Here is a 19,722-nt window from a genome sequence, read left to right on the forward strand (position 1 = left end):
TTCCATAGTGCTCAGACCAGCCTCTGCTGTGTATCAGTAGTTCTCATCAAGTAACAAACAAATGCCCTCAACTATTTAATAATATTATCTACTACAAATTTAAATTATCTCAAGACTATCAGAATAAAAGGTGGCGATAAATATTAGAGATACATATACAATTATATGTATCCACAAAAATTAATCAGGAGTGTATAAACATACTCAAATCCTGGTAAGAACTGACCCAGGAGAGTCAGTCCTAACGTACTCGCCTGCCTTCTTACGAGACACCTCAGCTTTAAGCCGCAGCTCAGCAGCCGCCCCAGCCACCGCTCTTCCGTGCCGTCACTTCTCCAGGCTCTAAAATCAGACCACTTATTCCATGACAGCTTTGGCTGCTGCATCACAGGCTCCTGTCCTTACCTTCTTCGGTCTCCCCCTTGCTAAATCTGTGCTGACTGCTGTGACACTATAACCCCTCCTTCTAGAGTGGCACTTCTCTCTTAAAACTCGGGTATTTGCATTATGGGATCAGAGTGTGCAGTCTCTAGAATACAGAATATACTTGCCACTTAAACAAAGGTGTTTTTTGATAATAACGCTTTTCATACTCTGACCAGTATGTAAAAGCCTGCTTTCCACACCAGAATGAATGATGCAGTAGATGAAGAAATTTAGACCACTTAGGGAATAACATGGAAATAACTGTGATGCAGAAAGAATGCTCTTCACCGTCTTTGTAACACAAACACGTCTATTCAAAGCGGACGTCAGAAACCTCAGTTCAAAACCCAAAGGAATACTCAGTGAGGAACATCAGTGTTAGAGCTTTCAGCAAAACAGCTAAGGTTCTCAGGCTTGCCAGATACTGCTTTCCCCTCGGCCGGGCTGTCAGCCTCTACATCCACATGCTCGTGGAACTTCTTGTGCATTGGGAACAGTTAAGTAGGATGAAAACATTCGTGTACTTGTTGCCAAGAATGAGGACTTTACATCTCTGTCCTGTCTCCACAGTCATTCCCACTTCCAGTGGGGGGAGAGCATCAGAATAATGGGATATTGTGATGGAAGGTTAATATCTTAAAGTCTATTCTCTCTTCTAAACTAAGTTGTTAATAATGGAAGAAATGCTAATCTTATGAAAATTTCATTACTAAACAGCACCGCATGTCTGGGGTGGGAGAGCGGGGGAGGGGGTCACACCTTCACACTTATTCATGTATATGTAAGTTATTAGTAAAAAGACACTAGAATTACTAAGGGTTAAGTAGGGAAGTATGCATTGTTTTTTAGAAAATTATTTTTTCCAGTGTCACTGAGATATAAAACATTAAGGGATACCAGAGATGATCCTTGTTTACATTGTGGAATGATTACTGGTGAAATTTATAGATGGCCTTTCCAGAAATTGTACCTACATACAAAATTGGCATACTGTGTGTGTTTTCAAAAAATGTATAAATCATAACTAGACTGAACAAATCAAAATTAATAAAGATCAAAGACTAAAGTGTTCTAGTGAAGCTGCAGTATTGCTCAGTCCTGTTCTATAGCCTAAAGTGAAGCATCTAAATACTTCTTTCAGTAACTGGGAAGATTACCTAAAAGTTAATTCTTTAACTTAGACCCTCAGCTAAAGAAGGCAGTAATTTTGAAGAGAAGCAGGGCAGAGGAAAACAGGGGAGACTCAAGCACTTCAGCTGTTAAGAGCTGTAGCCCTGTGATTAAAGGCCTTAGGTTTGCTGGCAGTTTTTTCCCTCAGTGGAGGGGACAGTGGCCTGTGCCCCTGGCACACATGGGTGAGTCTCCCATCCACCTCACGTCCCATTCCCTTCTGTTTCCCCTCTGGAGCGTCCAGATTGAGAGGTGCTTCTTAGAACACACAGCCGCCTTGTGAACTGCCAGCTTATATCTCAGGCAGCAAACAGACTTTCCAGAGAAGGCATCAAAACATGTTTTGTAATCGCACATGTTTAAAATTAGAAGCACAGTTCCTTCAGGTGGCCACGTGCTCTGCAGCTCGCCCTTTCTGAGCTCCTGCTGCCGTCTCCCCAGCCCGGTCTGTGCGGACCGACTGCTGTGAGGGTGTGAGGGTCTGCAGCCTCTGGGCTAGGGCACCAGCACTGCCACTTGTTTTTTAGAAGGTGGCAAAGACGAACTAAGGGTGCGAGTCTCCCTTACTTTCTCCCTTTTGAAACAATAATTTCAGGGAATTCACAGACTTTTTCAGATGAGAATGTGTCAGAGGACCTCACACTGAGTTCTTGATTTAGATCTGTCAGTAGCTTCAGTTGGGAATGCCATGTATTAGCTACTCCTGTTTAGCTGTATTAGGAGGAAGCATTGTGCATGACTGAACGGTTGAAATGTGCAGTTACTTTGTAAAGAAAACACTTGAGAGAAAACTCTCTCAAGCAGTTACCTCTAGTGGTGCCAGGGAAATAGTCACCATCTTAACACTATGATCATCAAGTGACTCTTGGCCTTGTAACTCTTGACCACTCCATCCACACTATTCACTTTGCCAGAAACACTCGCTCTTTGCTACCATAATTTTATAATATACTAAGAATTTCTCAAGAGTAACCATAGATTTCACTATGATTTCCTTTGCCTATTATTCCTGCTGATTTTCTTGAACAAAAAAAAATAATTTCTTTAAATATAATTTTGTTTTTTAAGTGCAATAAAATGAAGCTGCATGTAAGCAGTTACATTCACAAAATATGCTAGTAAAGAGCGATTCAGCAGTGAACAACATCAGTGGCCATCACATATACAAATGAAGATCTTTTCTGAATCCTCATTTCGTCAAGCAGCAAGCGCCGCCAGTCTTGTAGCCCTTTTCTCGTGCATTCTTCTGTATCCACATTCTTGGCCTCTGATTAGCTCCCTGGGTTTTATTTCATTTTCTGTGACATTTTCCACAGATCTGTATCATTGGCTGCTGCTTTGGGAGTTGAGCAGCCTTCTGGGTATCCGTTGTTAATTCCCTCAAATCACAGCCTGCCAATTCCCTCCCCATGCAGCATGGAGACATTTCTCCCTCTGTGTTTCCAGATGCCTGCCCTTCTCTGCCTCTGCTAATTCTCTTGTCTTTTTATACCCTAATTATTTTTGTGTGCTGGATCTAATAATTGAAAGTATTTGCAGAAGTAATGTGAATGTAGGATGATTTTTTTCCTCCAGAGAGGACTATCATTTATTTCTGCCGCCTAGAGCCAGTTCCATCCAAGTTTGAGGTTTGAGTTTTTCTGGGTTAATGAGAGGACCAAATCAGGACCTCAAGGCCTAGTTTGCTTCTGGCTCATTTTTACTCCTAAGGTGTAGCTGTTGAGGGTTTCAGCCCAAAGTGTGGGGTATTTTACTGGCACTCCCAGAGTTGGCTTTTCTAGACTACACCTTTTGTCCCCCTGGCCAGAAGCACAGCTCAGCTGCTCAGCTATTTCCTCCCTATTAAAAAATGCCCATGGTCCTAAGTGACCCTCTATGTGGGGAAAGATGCCCATTGCAGATTTCCATCATATCTTCTTGTTTTGATGATTTATTACTATCTTGTTAAGTCTGTAATACATTTTAGGCGATTTTTAAAATATAATTTGTACAGCTTTTATTAGCTGTCATCAGCTAGAGGGCCTCCAGTTGCTGAAAGGACCCTGCCACAATTATTTCCTTTGTGAAGAAGAATTCTAGCATTTGTCCTTTAGATTTCATGCATATCCTAAATTATGGGAGAAAAGTGTCTTTACTTTGCAATTTTGTGCATCACATGAAGCTAGATGGGAACAGACTATATATGAAATAGTCTTAGAACTCTGCCTCTTTGGACACAGCAGTTATGGGAGCTGTGTGATGAGAAATTGAAATGGCATTATTTGCTAGCTGATTATTTGAAATACAGAGTAGTTCCCTTTCCCAGCATGCTTTTAGAGTCAGCTCATGGTCCACCTCTTTGAGTAAGTTGTCTCTAGCTTGGACTTGGAAACCAAATCTCAAGTTGGCATTTCCACCAGAATTTTAACAAATTTTGCCTGTTGTAGTTATGATACCTCCCACCATACCCCTGAGGTGTTGAGTAGTTATGATACCTCCCACCCTACCCCTGAGGTGTTGAACTGTATGGCAAACCTTGCCTTTCCACTCCTAATACCCATTCGGCAGTATTTGAGCTGTTCTTATTTGAATAGGGAGGAAATTGTCACCATCCAGCCACAAATCCTATGTATTTCATAGAATACTGAGGTAACTTCAGCATGATTACATTTTCTGTTTTATCTTACCTTCTGTGATAGTGATCATAGTTGAATTACAGTTGTGAGTAGATGAAGCTGATCTTATATGGCTTCCAGAGGAAAATAGACTTAAATAGGAAGAAGGAAATGTCGTACTAAATAACGGGAGAATTTCTGCTAATGTTTGAAGACAGTCATGAGACACAAGCTTCCTGCAGCCTGACTTTCCATTGTTTTTCTCATTGCAAACCCATTTAAAAAGGAGTGCTTTTATCTACATGTTCATGTTTTATTAAAACATTGAACTTCATGGGCCCTCCCTGGTGGCGCAGTGGGTTAAAGCACTGCACTAAGAAGCTTAAGCCACTTCCGCATGAGTTTGATTCCCGCCTGCCCCGGAGGTGACCACATGGCGCGGCAGACCTCTCCTGACCTGCCCGCTGCTCCCCTCAGCAGTGTACTTCGTTGATCTGCCTGTTCTGCTCCCCACTCTGTCTCTGGTGAAGCCTCTCACCGCCCCTGAGCTGCTGGCCTGTACCCCAGTTCTGTATGCACAAATAAATAAATCTTTAAGAAAAAATTGAACTTCAAGCTTCAAGTCATATAAAATATTGCTGTAATATGCCACAAAGTGACTTGTATGTATATTAAAGACTTATTCTTACACTGATCCATGTAAATCATCCTTTGTACTGTAGAACAGTACAAATCTAAAGGCATTTGCTTCATGTAAATAATGCTCTGTTTGTGAGTCTTAAAGTGAAAGGACACAGGTTAGAATTCATTCATGTACAAGTAAAACTTTCATTAGTCAAAAGCATAAAAATATGTATTCTGATTTTTGGTACTTTCCCAGAGCAGTGGTGATTATATTATCCTCTATGGTGAAAATTATCCTCTATGGTGAAATCTCTACTACAACAAATGTCTTCTTTTGGCCCCTAACCAAAAAAAAAAAAAAACATTTTTAATAGTGACACAGATGTTATGCTGTTTGCCCGAGAGAAAAAACTCTAATCGTCATAGCAGCTTTCTAGTGTAAATTCTTGAAGAACAGTTATCCTGTAATCATTTCTTCTCACATATACAAATAAGAAAACAATAAACATGAAAATAATCAAAAACACCCATCTGGACAATTTATTTTTTTCCCTGTATCCGTAGTATTTAGTGTAATGATTAATAACATTAATCACAGGTTAACATTAACATGAATCACAAATATTCATTCACTGTGTTGAATGAGTGAAATGAGCCCAAGAAGTCAGAGCAAGGGAAAATGAAAATAAAAAATAGTATGTCATAAATGTATGTGGATGACATAGTTGACTTTCTACTAAAAATATCTTTCCACTTTCTGATTTACTGCTTGAGGCTCATAAACTTGAACAAATGAAACCTCGATGTCTTACTCTGTTTACAGTATAATTTCACTATAGTGTTGAGAAAGGGGGGCGCATGGTATTTGGTGTGTTGTATTTTGCTGTTTCAAATTCCTGTTGTATTTTGCTGTTTCAAATTCCATGAAGAGGGCACATAGAAGGCTAATGTGACTGATGTATGGGAAAGGACATAAAGCTTCACTGGTCACAATTTGCCATGGCAGTCAAATGAGATCAGTCAACTCTGAATTAAATGTATTTAGAGTCCATCATCAATGAGTATAAAACAAAATGAGAATTTTAGCAAATGTGATACATTTATCTTCAAGAAAAAAGAAATGAAATACATGAATCAGTTTGTCTTAACACTAGCCTTTGTAGGATGACCAGATCACATGGTAAGTGAGCACTGTGGCCTCACCTGCAGCAGCCAGCTAAGGAAACTGCCTTCTGTCTACAAGTCAACTTGCAGGAAGTGAGACTACTGTCTCCATCAGCCAGTCCTGGAAGCCAAAAATGACCTCCTGACAACTGGGTCAGAAAGGCCTAGCATTTGCCCTCCCTTTCAACTTAGGGCCAACCAGAGAAAGCTGAATATGCCCACCTAACCAAGCCCTCTAGTTAGTCTGCTCTCCCCAGTCAGGGCATAAAGGATGAAGCTTTTCCTTTACCTTCACTATAAATCTTCTCGCCTGCTCGATGCCTTTGTGTGTTTATCCAGTGCAAGTGAAGGTGGTTGAGTCCCTTGCTTTATAACAAGTGCTGAATAAATAGCTTTTGCTTGTTATTTGGGTCTACATTTATTCCCATACCTTTTCCACATAACATAATCAGAGTAGTCTAACATAGAACACATGTAACTTACATACTTAAACATGAACAAAAAACACAAAATAAGTGCTTTATTTGGTCAGACGTATGCACATGAAAAGTAAAGTGATGGCACTGGATTCCTGAAACTCCATGAGAACAGCACTTCTCGTAGTAAAAATTGTAAAAGAAGTATTGAGCTGGAACAACCTATAATCCTGGCCTGCAAGTTGTTTCTTGCCCCTACCTGGGTTATTTACACCTTTACGTTAGCCTCTCCTCTGCAGCTGTTTGTGCCATTCCCTCTCATCGTCATCTTGTGTTCTTCATGACAGCTGCCATGCTTTGCTCTCAGTGACAGGCAGATCTTGACACAACTTCAGATCCACCAGCGCCATGGTGACGTATCACTTTCCATAATAATTGATTTTGACTTAGTCTCCTGGCACTGAAGCTATTCTGAGTGAGATAAAGCCCTTTCTATACACCACTATTGCAAGTACTTTCAGGCTTCTAAATTAGAATTGGCTTACCCTTTTGGTTCTTTACCGTAGCCCTAGTTTTACAACTCATTTTCTTACAACTTTACTTTACTACCTCCACCCCACCTTTATCCCCAGCTGCAAGAACTCAGAACCAAGTTCCTGGAGGTAATTCCAAAAACCGTTGTTATCCTCGTGAAAAACAAGGAGGTTTCTGTAGATGCTCAGGGACATGCTAAGGAATCAATGGTAATCTTTGTGTGTCTCCCTTTCCTGAAGAATCCTAACACCAGAGCTAATTAATTCCTGAGGGTCTCATCTTTGTTCCTTCCAAATTAAGTGTAAAACAAGCCCCTTACAACCTGCCTTGCTATGTCACTGTTCTCCAGTGATGTGGTAAGATCCCTCCCTAACGCTATCTGCCTTAATATTACCTAAGTATCTTTATATATTACCACAACAATGTACAAATACTTGCAGCATACATATCCAGTTGCACTTCTAAGTGTGTTTATGTAAGTTCAAAAAGAGAAAGGTAAAGTTACTATATAAAAATTAGTATTCTTTCTATATGTTGGCAGAGAATAATTGGGAAAATAAGTCCATGACACTTTTATTAATAGTAGCATTCAAAAATCATGACATACTTAGCAATAATTTTAGCAAACCATGAACACTAAAAATTATAAATAAAACACTGTTGAAACAAAAGTTCAAATAAATGAAGATACATCATGATTATGGAGTCAAACATTTGGCATGGTTAAAGTAGCAGTTTGCCCCAAATTGATTCAACATGATCCCAAGGAGGGAAAAAATTATAGAAATTTATAATTATGTGTATGATTGTAACTTTAGAAATGTATATGATCCTAAAATTTGCATGGAAATGTAAGTTACTTCCAACAGTCAAAGTAATTTTTCTAAAGACTATCAGAGTTTAAGAATTTCCATTATTCTGTAGGAAAAGTGTTAGCGAACTTCAAAGGAGAAATGAACATCAACCCTCACCTCATACCAAACACAAAAGAGAACTTAAAGTGTACTGTAGACCTAGAACCAAGAGCAAATCTTTGCGATCTTGGGGTCAGAAAAGATTTCTTGGGTAGGAAGCATGAGTTGTTTTAAATTGGACTTATATCTAAATATCCTTTTCTACTGAGAAAAGGAATAGGTGAGCCATAGAATAGGAAAAAATATTAGCCTACATATATCTAATGGCTTGTATCCAAAATAAAAAGCTCTTATAGCTAGTTAATAAGAAGATAATTGATTTTTTTAATGTACAGGAGATTTGAAGAGACATTCATAAAAGAAGATATAAAAATGGCCAGTAAATACATGAAAACGTACTCACCATCATTAGTAATTAGGGAAGTTCAAATTAAAACTTTTGAGATACCATTGTGCACCTATTAATTTGGCTAAAATCAAACAACTGACTGTAACAAGTGTTGGTAAGAATAAAGAGCAACCTGAACTATTTGTGGAAGTGTAATGAATAATCTCTGTGGAAACTGGCAATTTCATGTAAAGTTCAGCTAAAGTTTTAAATTTATAATTCAGGCATTATTCACCTATTTATTCAAGGAAAGCTAAAAGTATATGTCTACACAAAGATATTTATATGAATCTTCACAACCCTTTTTATACATGATGGCCCAACACTGGAAACTACCCTGTATTCATCAGCAGGGAACAACAAATTCTTTTATCCATACAAAGGAACACAACTCTAGTTTAAAAAGAGCAAACCATTAAAGCACTGCATGTGGACGGGTTTGGGGAAAAATTGTGCTGAACAAAAGAAACCAGGCACTAGACTTACTGTGTAAATCTATTTATAGAAAATATAAACAAAGATAACTGAAAGATCAGTGATTATCTGTGGGTGGGGGTTAAAAAAGGGTTTGACTCCAATGGAGCACAGGAAAACCTGGAGAAGATAGAAATGTTCTATATTTTGACTTGGTGGTGATTTCACATGTGTACATAGCTGTCCAAATTCATGGACAGATACTTAATATCTATAGAGAATATCTATAGATGGGTAAGATGTAGAATAGAATCTGGAATAAGATGGCTACTGGAAATGAGTGAGCATGAAGATGAGTTGCGAGAGGGTCATACTGAACAGAAAATATATGGTAAGAAAAACCACCAGGATTGCACTGTGGTCTGCTAATTAAGTCATAGTTGTATTTGAGTCAAGTTAAATAGCTAAAAATTAAATGCTTATATGTATGTAACAAACTACCCTAAATCAAATCCCAACAAGAATAAGCACTTTATTTCTTACTGAGGGATTTCCACATGTTGGTTGGACTGACTCTTGTTTGAACCTGCCAGAGCAGGTACAGGGAGCAAGATATGCTCCGATTTGTTGTGTTCATTCTGGGGTCCTGGCTGAAGTGGCATCTGCTAGAAAGAAACTCCTTTTGGTGGAAACCCAGTGCACAAGAACTCAAGTCTGACTGTGCAGGTCCATTTCATGCCTCTGCTCATAACATTCCAAAATCCAAATAAACATGGCAAAGCCTGAAATAAACTTTGATTATGTACTGTTTTAAACATACCCAAAGAATCTCCCATGTACCCTCCCCTTAGTTTCAACATTTGTTTAGTCTGTTTCCTCTCCTTACTCAAATATGCCTAAAGGAACAAACAGTTGTAGCGGATGCTGTAAAATCAGCCTATCTGAATGGAGATGAGCTGGTGGTGGTTGCTTTACTCTTGATCACCGGTAGGCAGTGATTCTCACAATCAGGAACTCATTTGGAGGAATGTGGAATCCCTGTGCTGGCTTCAGCATTTACTGTGACAAATGGCAGCCTTTGCTTTTAGCAGTCACCCATTTTCCCACATTTATCAGAAAAAAAGCGAAAAAATTAGGTAGTTGTTTAAGAACTAAAAATTGAAAATGCAGGTTTGCTTTGGCAGTTGGGCCACAAGCTGATCATGGGTTTTGTGACTTTGTTAGGGAGAAATAGTGGGTTTCTTTATATGATTAAATGTGGTACCAATTTCTGTGTCTTGAAACAGATGAGAACAAGCAGTTTATAATTAACAGATCATAAAGAAAAATGTAAATAGCCTGGTGTGAAAATGCTGAGAATTAAGAATATGGAACTAAACTATGTGTGGCCTGCCACGTTAAGAATAGAGATTAGGGCTTCAGTACATTAGCTCTTACACATTCATTTCTTGGCACATTTTTAATAATTAGTTAGCCCTGTACACTTTGACCAAGAAGGCACTTTTTGCAGGTATTTTCAAGTATAAACCAAGTCTGGTAGAATTGGTATCAAGAAAAATAAAGGTTATTGTGTTCAGAAATGTTCAACACTTGCTTTTTCACAGCATCCTGTTTTGCACCAGTATTATATTTCTCACAGTTTAACACTGTGGTTAAGTCAAATGATTTTACTTATATTCTATTTTCCCCTGTGAGACTACCAGCTCCTTAAAAAAAATAGTATGTCCTTAAATAAAAGGTAGTGCTGAACATACTCATTAAGAATTAATGAATGCATTCCTGTATTATGTACCATCAGATAATTCTATTAGATGTTGTTCTAGATAAAAATAAATGAAAGAGCCATATGAACAATTTGTACCCAATCATGTTTCTTGGCAAAAATGATGGGGTGGTTAAGAATTTAAACTTAAGAAGCCACACAGCCTGGAATTCATTTTGTGTCCGTCACTAAACTAGCCATGGGCAAACAAGAACTTTTCCTTGTGTGCCTCACTACTATTGTCAGGTAAGTATTGCTGTGAATACTAAGTAATTTTGTACAAATAAAACACTTAAAAAAGTACCAGACAGTAATATCTCAATAAGTGGGTCATTACTATTACCACTAGTACTGTTGCCAATATTATTATCAACATAGAACACTCTTTCAAAGAAAAATTTAAATATGCTATATTAAATTAGTTTTGTTCTAGAATTCTGTATTTGTGTTGACATATTAGGTAATATAAAATTTGAATCTGAAAATTGTTCCATCCACATTTTCTCCTGTTAAACTCATCTATTACAGTGATTTCAAATATGTTATTCTGCATAGCATATGCGTAGTGCTATCTCATCATAGGTTTTTTAGAAGGTACAGTTTATTTATTTTAAGATTTTATTTTTTTGTGCATACAGAACTGGGGTACAGGCCAGAGACTCAGGGGTGGTAAAAGACTTCACCAGAGACAGAGTGGGGAGCAGAACAGGCAGATCAGCGAAGTACACTACTGAGGGGAGCAGTGGGCGGGTCAGGAGAAGTCTGCCATGCCATGTGGTCACTCCGGGGCAGGCGGGAATCGAACTCATGCGGAAGTGGCTTTAGCTTCTTAGTGCTGTGCTTTAACCCACTGTGCCACTAGGGAGGGCCGGTACAGTTTATTTTTATGCTGGACCAATTGTTTACAATTACTCGATAATTCTCTTCCTTGCATTTATATTCTCTAATTGGGTTTTAGCTCCTTCTTGAAGTACATGCTTCATCATTTTCGTTAGTGGGGATTTGTTGATAAACTCTGGCTTCTATGTGTCTCAAATATCTTTCACAACAATGCTCAAGTGAGATATTAGCTAGGTATAAATTTTAACAATTTTTTTCACCTTTATGTTTCTATATCTCCATATAGTCTAGTTTCCATTCCCTTAACCTACCCTCTTCTCTGGTAACCAACATTCTGTTGTCAGAATCTAGGAATTTTATTCTGTTTGTTCATGTGCTTTGTCTCCCACATATGAATGAAATCAAATGGTATTTTTCCTCTTACCTTTATGTCAGATACCACTCACAAGTAGTAAGTTTTCAGGTTTCCTGTGCTTCTCTCTAACTTGGGTACAAATTGGGAGTTTTCATAGCCCAATCCTAGATAATTTGCTGTAAATGGCTCACAGAACGCAGGGAAATACTATACTTACCATTTCTGGTTTATTGCAGAAGACATTTTTAAATAATACAGATGAACAGATAGATAAAACCATACATAGGGTAGTCTAGAAAACTCCCTAACACAGAAGCACCTGTTCCATGGATTTGGGTACATCCTCCTCTTGGCCTTTTAAAGATTATAGGTCAGTTGTTTCATTCAGTATCCTTTAATGTGAATTTACCACATATTACCTCATGATTTTATTCAGTTTATGCATTTTTGCAGTAATTTTACAAGAGTGATGCGGTTAATTTTACATTTACAAATATGTAGGTTTAGATATTTCTCATGTCCTAAGAATGACTGAAAAATTCTTACTCCTTGAAAAAATAAAAAAGGTAGTGAAACTTTAGAAAAGATTGAGGAACTGTTCTAGATTTTAAAAGATAAAAGAGAACTGAGGACTAAATGCATTGCATACTCCTTTTGTTATAAAGGTCATACTGGGGCAAATGTGAAAGCGAAATGGGGGCTGGCTGGAATATAATAATATAAAGTGTTAGTTTCCTAGTTTCTTTGCTGGTACGATGCTTATGTAAGATAATATCCTTGTTTATAGGAAATGCCATCTGAGGATGATGGGGCAGCATGTTTATTCTTCTGCATGGTTAAGGAAAATAATATTCTTTGTGCTATTCTTAAAACTTTTTGCAAGTTTGAAGGGATTTCAAAAATTTATATGTATATATATTTACACAAACTGAAAGATAAACAAGTAAGAATCCTGAATGAATGTGATGATTGTGGCCAGGAATCCCAAGACAGGACCCTTTGGAAGGTTAATTATCAATGAAATGGGAAGCTACTTCTATTCAACAAGTTGTAGAAATTTTATCTCAAACTCAGGTGGTTCCAGTAGATAAATTGAAGATAATTTGAGTGGATTATTTATAAATTATAATCTTCAAAAATGGGAAAATCTTCCCGACAAGGACCTTGTACTTTTGGATTTAGAATGTGAAAACTAAGGAAATGACCAAACTGAATATAAGAATAATTGTACAGCTGGGCCATTTTATGTTGAAACTTTCATGTGTTTCACCATCTTCTTTTATAGATGACGCTGAACAGGAACTCGGCCCCCCTCCATCGGTAGATGAGGCAGCAAATACACTCATGACTCGTCTGGGTTTCCTCCTTGGAGAGAAAGTCGCGGAAGTTCAGCCAGGTGACCAGTACAACATGGAAGTACAGGATGAAAATCAGGTAAGCCAATCTGCCAACTGTGTGAGACACGGGTAAGTCCACCTGCCACACCAGGAGAGGGAAGAGTTGTGAAATCTTCAGATGCTGACATTTATACTTGATTGTCTTTGAGATGTCTCATGTCAACATCTCTCTTTATTCAGAGATTTCTGAATAAAGCCATTTGCTACAGCGTGTGCCTTAACTGGCCATTTATGGAACTATATAAGTAAATCAGTGCTATCATTAAGTTCATGTATTTTTTCTTTTTTAAAATTTATTTTTATTTTTTACATCATTCTTCATTTTGTGCGTATTTTCCTCTCAGTTGTAATCCCATGGATTTCCCACAACCAGTTCACCTGTGTGCCATTACCATAGTCCTGTGGACTCTAAATTGATGTAATTAAAGCAATACAGTGTTATAGAAAGCAACTGAACCAAGATGTGGAAAACTTGCACTCTGATTACGGTTCTACTACCTACTATTTTGTAAATTCAGGCTTAATCTCTCTGAACTTAAGGGTTTTCATAGGTAATAAACTACATTTATGAAATGTTTACTTGCACTACTTTAAGTTTCCTTCTAACCCAATGTGGTAGGATCCACTTATATGACAAGTTTTAGATAGGAAAAAAACATGATTCATTCTACCAGAGAATAATAGAATAATTCAAATGCAGGTGGCCAGCTTTTACAACATATTTTCCCAGAGCTACGCTGTACTATTCCAGTATATTACGAAGCAGTAATACCTAGTGGAAGTATTGTGAGGAATAAGTTAAATCATGACTATAACAACACTTTGTAAGTTGTAAGATGTCATATAGATAAAAGATGTAAAGAAATACATGATACAGTTAGTATGTAATAAACACAAAACAAATTTTTAGGGGAAATTGCCTCATAGCTTTCATACTTAGGACCATTTCATTTTCTTAAATGGGGGAAATGGTATTTTTTATGCCTGTCATATTTGGTTTGTAAGGAGTGAAATTATACATACATTTTAAACTAACACTACATAAATGTAAACTGTTAATAATGAAGCGAAGTGATAGTCTTCTTGGAATATAATATACCATGAAACTATCTTAGAACTACAGGAAAAAAATGGCTAAATTGATCATTGCACCTTCTATTGAAATAATTGAAAATTATGAAGAACTAGGAAGTCATGTTCACATGGTCACTTCTGCTCTAGAGGGCACATATTGAAAGGAGAGCATGCTTTATTTAGGAAAACCCTACAGCAGCAATGTCCTCAGAGAGGCTTCTTGATGACAGACCCACCACCAACAAGTCTGTAGTCTATAGTGACAAAGTAGTGATGTTCAACTGATTGCTCGCTTTCTAGAATGTAATTGTACTTTGGTCAATAGGTTCTTTTGTTTTGTAGTCATGAAACCATTAAGAGATTCAGATTGGATGTTTTATATCCTTCTGAAGAACACTGAAGATCATCGAAAAAACACTGAAAAATTTTTGCAAGTGGACTGGCTTAATTAAATGTCCATTTTAGGCTGCAACATGGAGCATAGATTATTTTTTTGTGTGTCTAGAAGAGATTTCTGTATCTCACTAACCTTCAATAATATAAGACCACTTTCATACATCAAATAATTTCCTAAACCATGAGCACTTTTTCCTTTTTAAATGGCTTGACCTTTAAGGTTAGCTTTTACAGCTAGTTTTTTAAACATATATTCTATGACATGCTTCATTTTGCAGAAAATAACTTGTAGAAAAAATAATGTTCTTTGGCATTGACTTCCACATTGGCTATTTTATGCTTATAATACAGTTTACCTTCTCAAAGAATAAACTAAGAACTTTGACTAAGAAGAGAAATGAGTTGGTGTAGAAGTCTCATATAAAAATGAAACTTTCAATATGGGGTGACTGTATGTGAAATGTCTAATGTGAGAGATCCTGGTACAATTCATTTCATCTACCTAAATATTTCTTAAACTGAAAATGAGAAGATTAAAGCTGGCCATGTGAAATCCTAGTGAGTGGATTTCAATTCAGTAAATCTGGCGTGGGGCTCACTATCAGTCTACCCTGTCAAGAAGCCTCTTTGGTAGGTGATTCTGTTGCATGCACAAATAAAAACTAATCCTCTCAGAGACCAGTTAGTTATCATTTTATAAAAATAGATCAGTTACAAAGACATCGAAACTCTTCCCTCAAGCATAATTGTACAGGACAGACTGTGTAAGGGTTGAAGGCTTATATTATTTTTTTTAAACCAGCTCCTAATATTATTGATAGAATTGAAAAATTAATTTCCAGGATTTTGAGAATGTCACTTGTGTTTGGCTGAGTCAGCTGTGTCTTTTATGACCCAGCAACAACATTTAAATCAAAATCAAAACTTGGATTTAACACAGTTGGTTAAATATAAGGAAGTGCAATTTTGGGAATCATTTTATGATGAGTCAAAGAGCCTTAATATCCTCATATCTGGTGATCACCATATTTTCCAGCACAGTTATTGAATATAAACCTTCAGTTTTTGCAAAGAGAATATGGTTAGAGTCTCTATGTAAAGAAATTGAAAGGTTTCTTTTAACTATGTCAAATTTTCATTAGTGTTCCTTCAAGTAATTTTGTCACTGATCATTTCCCTTTCGAAAGGAATAAAATTTCTTTAGTGTTTGAAAAGTATATATTTTTATTTATTATTTCAGTGATTTGGTTAGAGTCAAAGAAAAATGAATTATCATTAAATTTGATAAACCTGAGTATTACCACCAAACTTTCTGGTGATTATTAATTCCTTTCAATAAAAATAGCAGTGAAAAATTGAACTCAATTTTTAAAAATTCCTCTTTTAATGTATGGCAATGATAAAGTACTTGACACCAGAAATTTCTGACCAGAAAAACTAGCCCTAGTTTCTGATCATATTAAATTTATCAGATTTGAAATGCTGGCGAGAATCTGGAAAAAAGGAACCCTCTTGCTTGCTGTTGGGAATGCAAACTGGCCCAACAACTAGAAAAAGCTATGTGGAGGACCTTTGAAATGCTAAAAATACCATACAGGTCAGCAAGTCCACTCCTAGGAATCTACCCAAAGGAAATCTATGCTAATTGCAGCACTATTTACAATAACCAAGATATGGAAACAACCTAAATGCCAAAAACCTATGAATGGATCAAGACGTTGTGGTTATACATACACAGTGGAATACTACCCAGAGATCAAAAAAGATAAACTCCTGTCCTTTGCAACAACTTGGATGAAGCTGAAAGGGACTATGCTAAGTGAAGTAAGTCAGAGAGAAAAATATCAGATGGTTGCACTTATAGGAGGAATATAGGGAAACAAAACAAAGGGTCAGGAAAAAGACAACACTGGTAAGCTCACCATAGGTCTGAGGCACACAGCAGGGGTGGTGGAGGGCCCCAAAGCACAGGGGAACATGAGCACAGGTGACATGGTGGAGGGAGAATCATAGGGACCACCTCCAAGGGGGCGAGTCAAGTATTGTACAAAAAAATGAACAACAATATAAAATACTTAAAATTTTAAATTAAAAGGAAAGCCTTCCCCTCCCCCAAAATACTGAAATTGCAAACCTAAAAATTTGAATTTTTAAAAATTGATTAAGGCCCTCCCCGGTGGCGCAGCGGGTTAAAGCACAGCACTGAGAATCTAAAGCCTCTTCCGCATGAGTTCGATTCCCGCCTGCCTCGGAGGAGACCACATGGCGTGGCAGACCTCTCCTGACCCGCCCGCTGCTCCCCTCAGCAGTGTACTTCGTTGATCTGCCTGTTCTGTTCCCCACTCTGTCTCTGGTGAAGCCTCTCGCTGCCCGTGAGCCTCTGGCCTGTACCCCAGTTCTGTATGCACAAATAAATAAATCTTAAAAAAAAAATTGATTAATTAGTCATCAGAAAATTTACATCACCTCTTATAAAAAACCATGATCTTAGCGGAATATCATAACAAAAAAAGAAATTCTCAGGTTTCACCTTAATTTGCTTATCCTAGAAAGCAAGACAAATAGAGCCAAATAGCTATAAAAGATGTGTGTTAGTTTCTTCTTTTTCTCAAAAACCAAAACAAAAAACTTACTATGAGATAGTCCACGCTAACACTGACCAGCGCCCCTTACTTGGCTTCACTCCCTCGTTCCAGACCGCAGCCATCACGCAGCGCATCAGCCCGTGCTCCACCCTCACGAGCAGCACCGCCTCGCCCGCAGCCGGCAGCCCCTGCTCCACCCTCCCGCCTGTCAGCACAGGGGCACCTGCCAAGGACGGCAGCTATGGGGCCGTCACCAGTCCAACCTCCACCCTCGAAAGCAGAGATAGTGGCATTATCGGTGAGTTGGTTGATGTGTAACCACTTTGTCGTTTTTTGTTCCTTTTTAGTTAATTACACCAACCGAAGGCTTTCAGAATGTCTGCTTTGAGTTACTGAGATGCAGACATAAAACTTACTCCTTCTCTTGTTAAGATGCTGGGAGAGAGAAATAAGACTAAGCAAAACGAAAGGCACCCCTCTCTGCTCACTGCCTGCTAAGGATCTTACCAGATCAGAGGGGTGGGTAGAAAAAATTCTGTCTGCTTCCTCTTGTAAATGCACAGACATCATCTGTCAGTGGAAGTGATTCAAAAGCAGCTTATTCCTCACGGAACTAGCAGAGTTGTGTGGAGGTTCTCAGTTCTTCACATACTTACTGTCTCTGTATACTTGTGAAGGGGAATCAGTTAAGTGGAAGTAAATGAAGGCTTGGAAGGTGACGAACCTGAAGCAAAGCACGGCGGGCCACGGAGAACACTGGCTGAGCACAGACCACGCCGGCACCTCAGCTCCACTCCCGGTCCTCGTAGTCGTCTGGGCTGGGGTATACCACCAAGAATTGCGCGTTGCTTTCAGGGGAGCTCCCCAAAAGTTTACATTCAAGAATTTGGGGCCCCTCTGTTCACGGAGCCACCCCAGCAAACTAACCCAGTCTTCCAGGTGTAAGCTGGTAATAAACAGCTAATCCAGGGTACTGCCAGGGGAGTTTCAAGCAGTGAATTATAAATCATTAGTTATCCCAGTTGACCTTCTCTTGGCTAAGAGTCAGTACCAGACTTCTAGGCATCCCAAGAGATGAGCTTAGGGTTGGCCCAGTCTAGCTGTAAAATAACTCTGTCTTACATAATAGTATCATCATCTTGCCTAGACTTAGAAAACTAAGACTCAAAAATAATTGGTCCCAAGTCACATAGATTGTAAGAGCCAAGCTGAGGCTAAAGCTCAGGTCTGTGTGATTTTAAAACCCGTGGTCCTAATTATTACAAAACAGTATATACATAGTGCTCAAATAATTCTCTCTCAGGACAGATGGCCTCAGACTGTTATCGGGGGTGGGGGGTTATTATCTTTGTCAACTACAGTAGTTAATAAAGATAAAAATTATTACTATTAGTTTTTAAACTATTATAGAAGGCAAACCAATTTTAAAACATGCAAGAGATTTAGATAGACACTTCACCAAACAAGATACGTGAATGCCCACTAAACCTGCAGAAAGGTGCTCATGGCATTAGTCATTAAACCAGTGAGTGTAACTTGAAACCAAAATGAGATACTGCATACCAACTAGAATGGGCTCTTACCAAAAAAAAAACAAACAACAACAAAAAAAACACCAAATGTTGGCAAAGTTGTGGAAAAAAAAAATCTTGGTATATTACCTGTGGGAGTGTAAAGTGTTCCAGCCACTTTGGAAAACAGTTTGGCATTTTCTTACAAATTAAGCATAAACGCACCATGTGACCTAACAATTCTACTCTTAGGAATCAATTCAAGAGAAATGAAAACATATGTCCAAACAAAGCGGCATTATTCATAATAGCCAAGAGCTGGAAACAATCCAAATAGCCATCAGTTGGTTAGTGGATATGTAAAACGTGCACTAGCCATACAGTGGAATATATTATCCAGCAATAAAAAGGAACAGACTATTAATAAATGCTACATAATGATTGGACCCCCAAAACATTAATCTAAGTGAAAGAAGCCAGACATAAAGACCACATATTGTATGGCTCTGTTTACATGAAATTGCTGAAAAGGTGAATTTGCAGAGACAGAAAGCAATTGTATTGCCTAGGACCGGGATGAGAGCAGAGGTGAAGTGCAAACAGGCACGAGGGAACATTTGGGAGCTCTGGAAATGCCCTAAGCTGAATTGTACTGATGACTGCAGTGATCAATAACCTTAACTAAAATCAGTGAGTTATATGTTTATAGTGGGCATATTTATGGTATGTAAGTTATGCCTCATTAAACTATTTTAAAATAAAGGCTGCTAATTTTATTCACACAGCCTGTTCACAAGGCTGTAATTCCTCCCCTTCACGTTGTCTCTTGGCCTGTGTGGCAATATAAGCAGATGTTTCATGCAAGTGATTCTTCATCCTGTGGTAGTGATTTCTTTATATCAGAAAAATCTCTGAAGTTACTTGAGATTCATTTTTTTCACTAGTCTTTGTTTCATCTGGAAATAATTGGAAATATACCATGAATCATATACAGAGTTATAAACCAATGTTACCTCAACTAAAAAAAAGTAATAGAGGGCCCTCCTCGTGGCGCAGTTGGTTAAACACAGCACTTAAGAAGCTAAACCCACTTCAGCCTGAGTTCAAACCCCACCTGCCCCAGAGCTGACCTACATGGCGCTCCCCTCGGCAGTGTAC

General features: G+C 38.2%; 1 protein-coding gene across 2 annotated transcripts in view; it reads left to right on the forward strand.

Moving 5' to 3' along the window:
• TANC2 (tetratricopeptide repeat, ankyrin repeat and coiled-coil containing 2) overlaps positions 1 to 19,722 on the forward strand; it is a 278,089-nt gene that overhangs the window by 147,683 nt on the left and 110,684 nt on the right. For both annotated transcript variants that reach the window (XM_012733089.1, XM_012733090.1), the window contains 2 exons: positions 12,887 to 13,035; positions 17,165 to 17,351. In XM_012733089.1, coding sequence (XP_012588543.1) covers positions 12,887 to 13,035; positions 17,165 to 17,351 — 336 coding nt within the window. The remainder of the gene's footprint in view (positions 1 to 12,886; positions 13,036 to 17,164; positions 17,352 to 19,722) is intronic.

Source organism: Condylura cristata, unplaced genomic scaffold (assembly GCF_000260355.1).
Source record: "Condylura cristata isolate star-nosed mole 26May11 unplaced genomic scaffold, ConCri1.0 scaffold00038, whole genome shotgun sequence".
Classification (NCBI taxonomy): domain Eukaryota; kingdom Metazoa; phylum Chordata; class Mammalia; order Eulipotyphla; family Talpidae; genus Condylura; species Condylura cristata.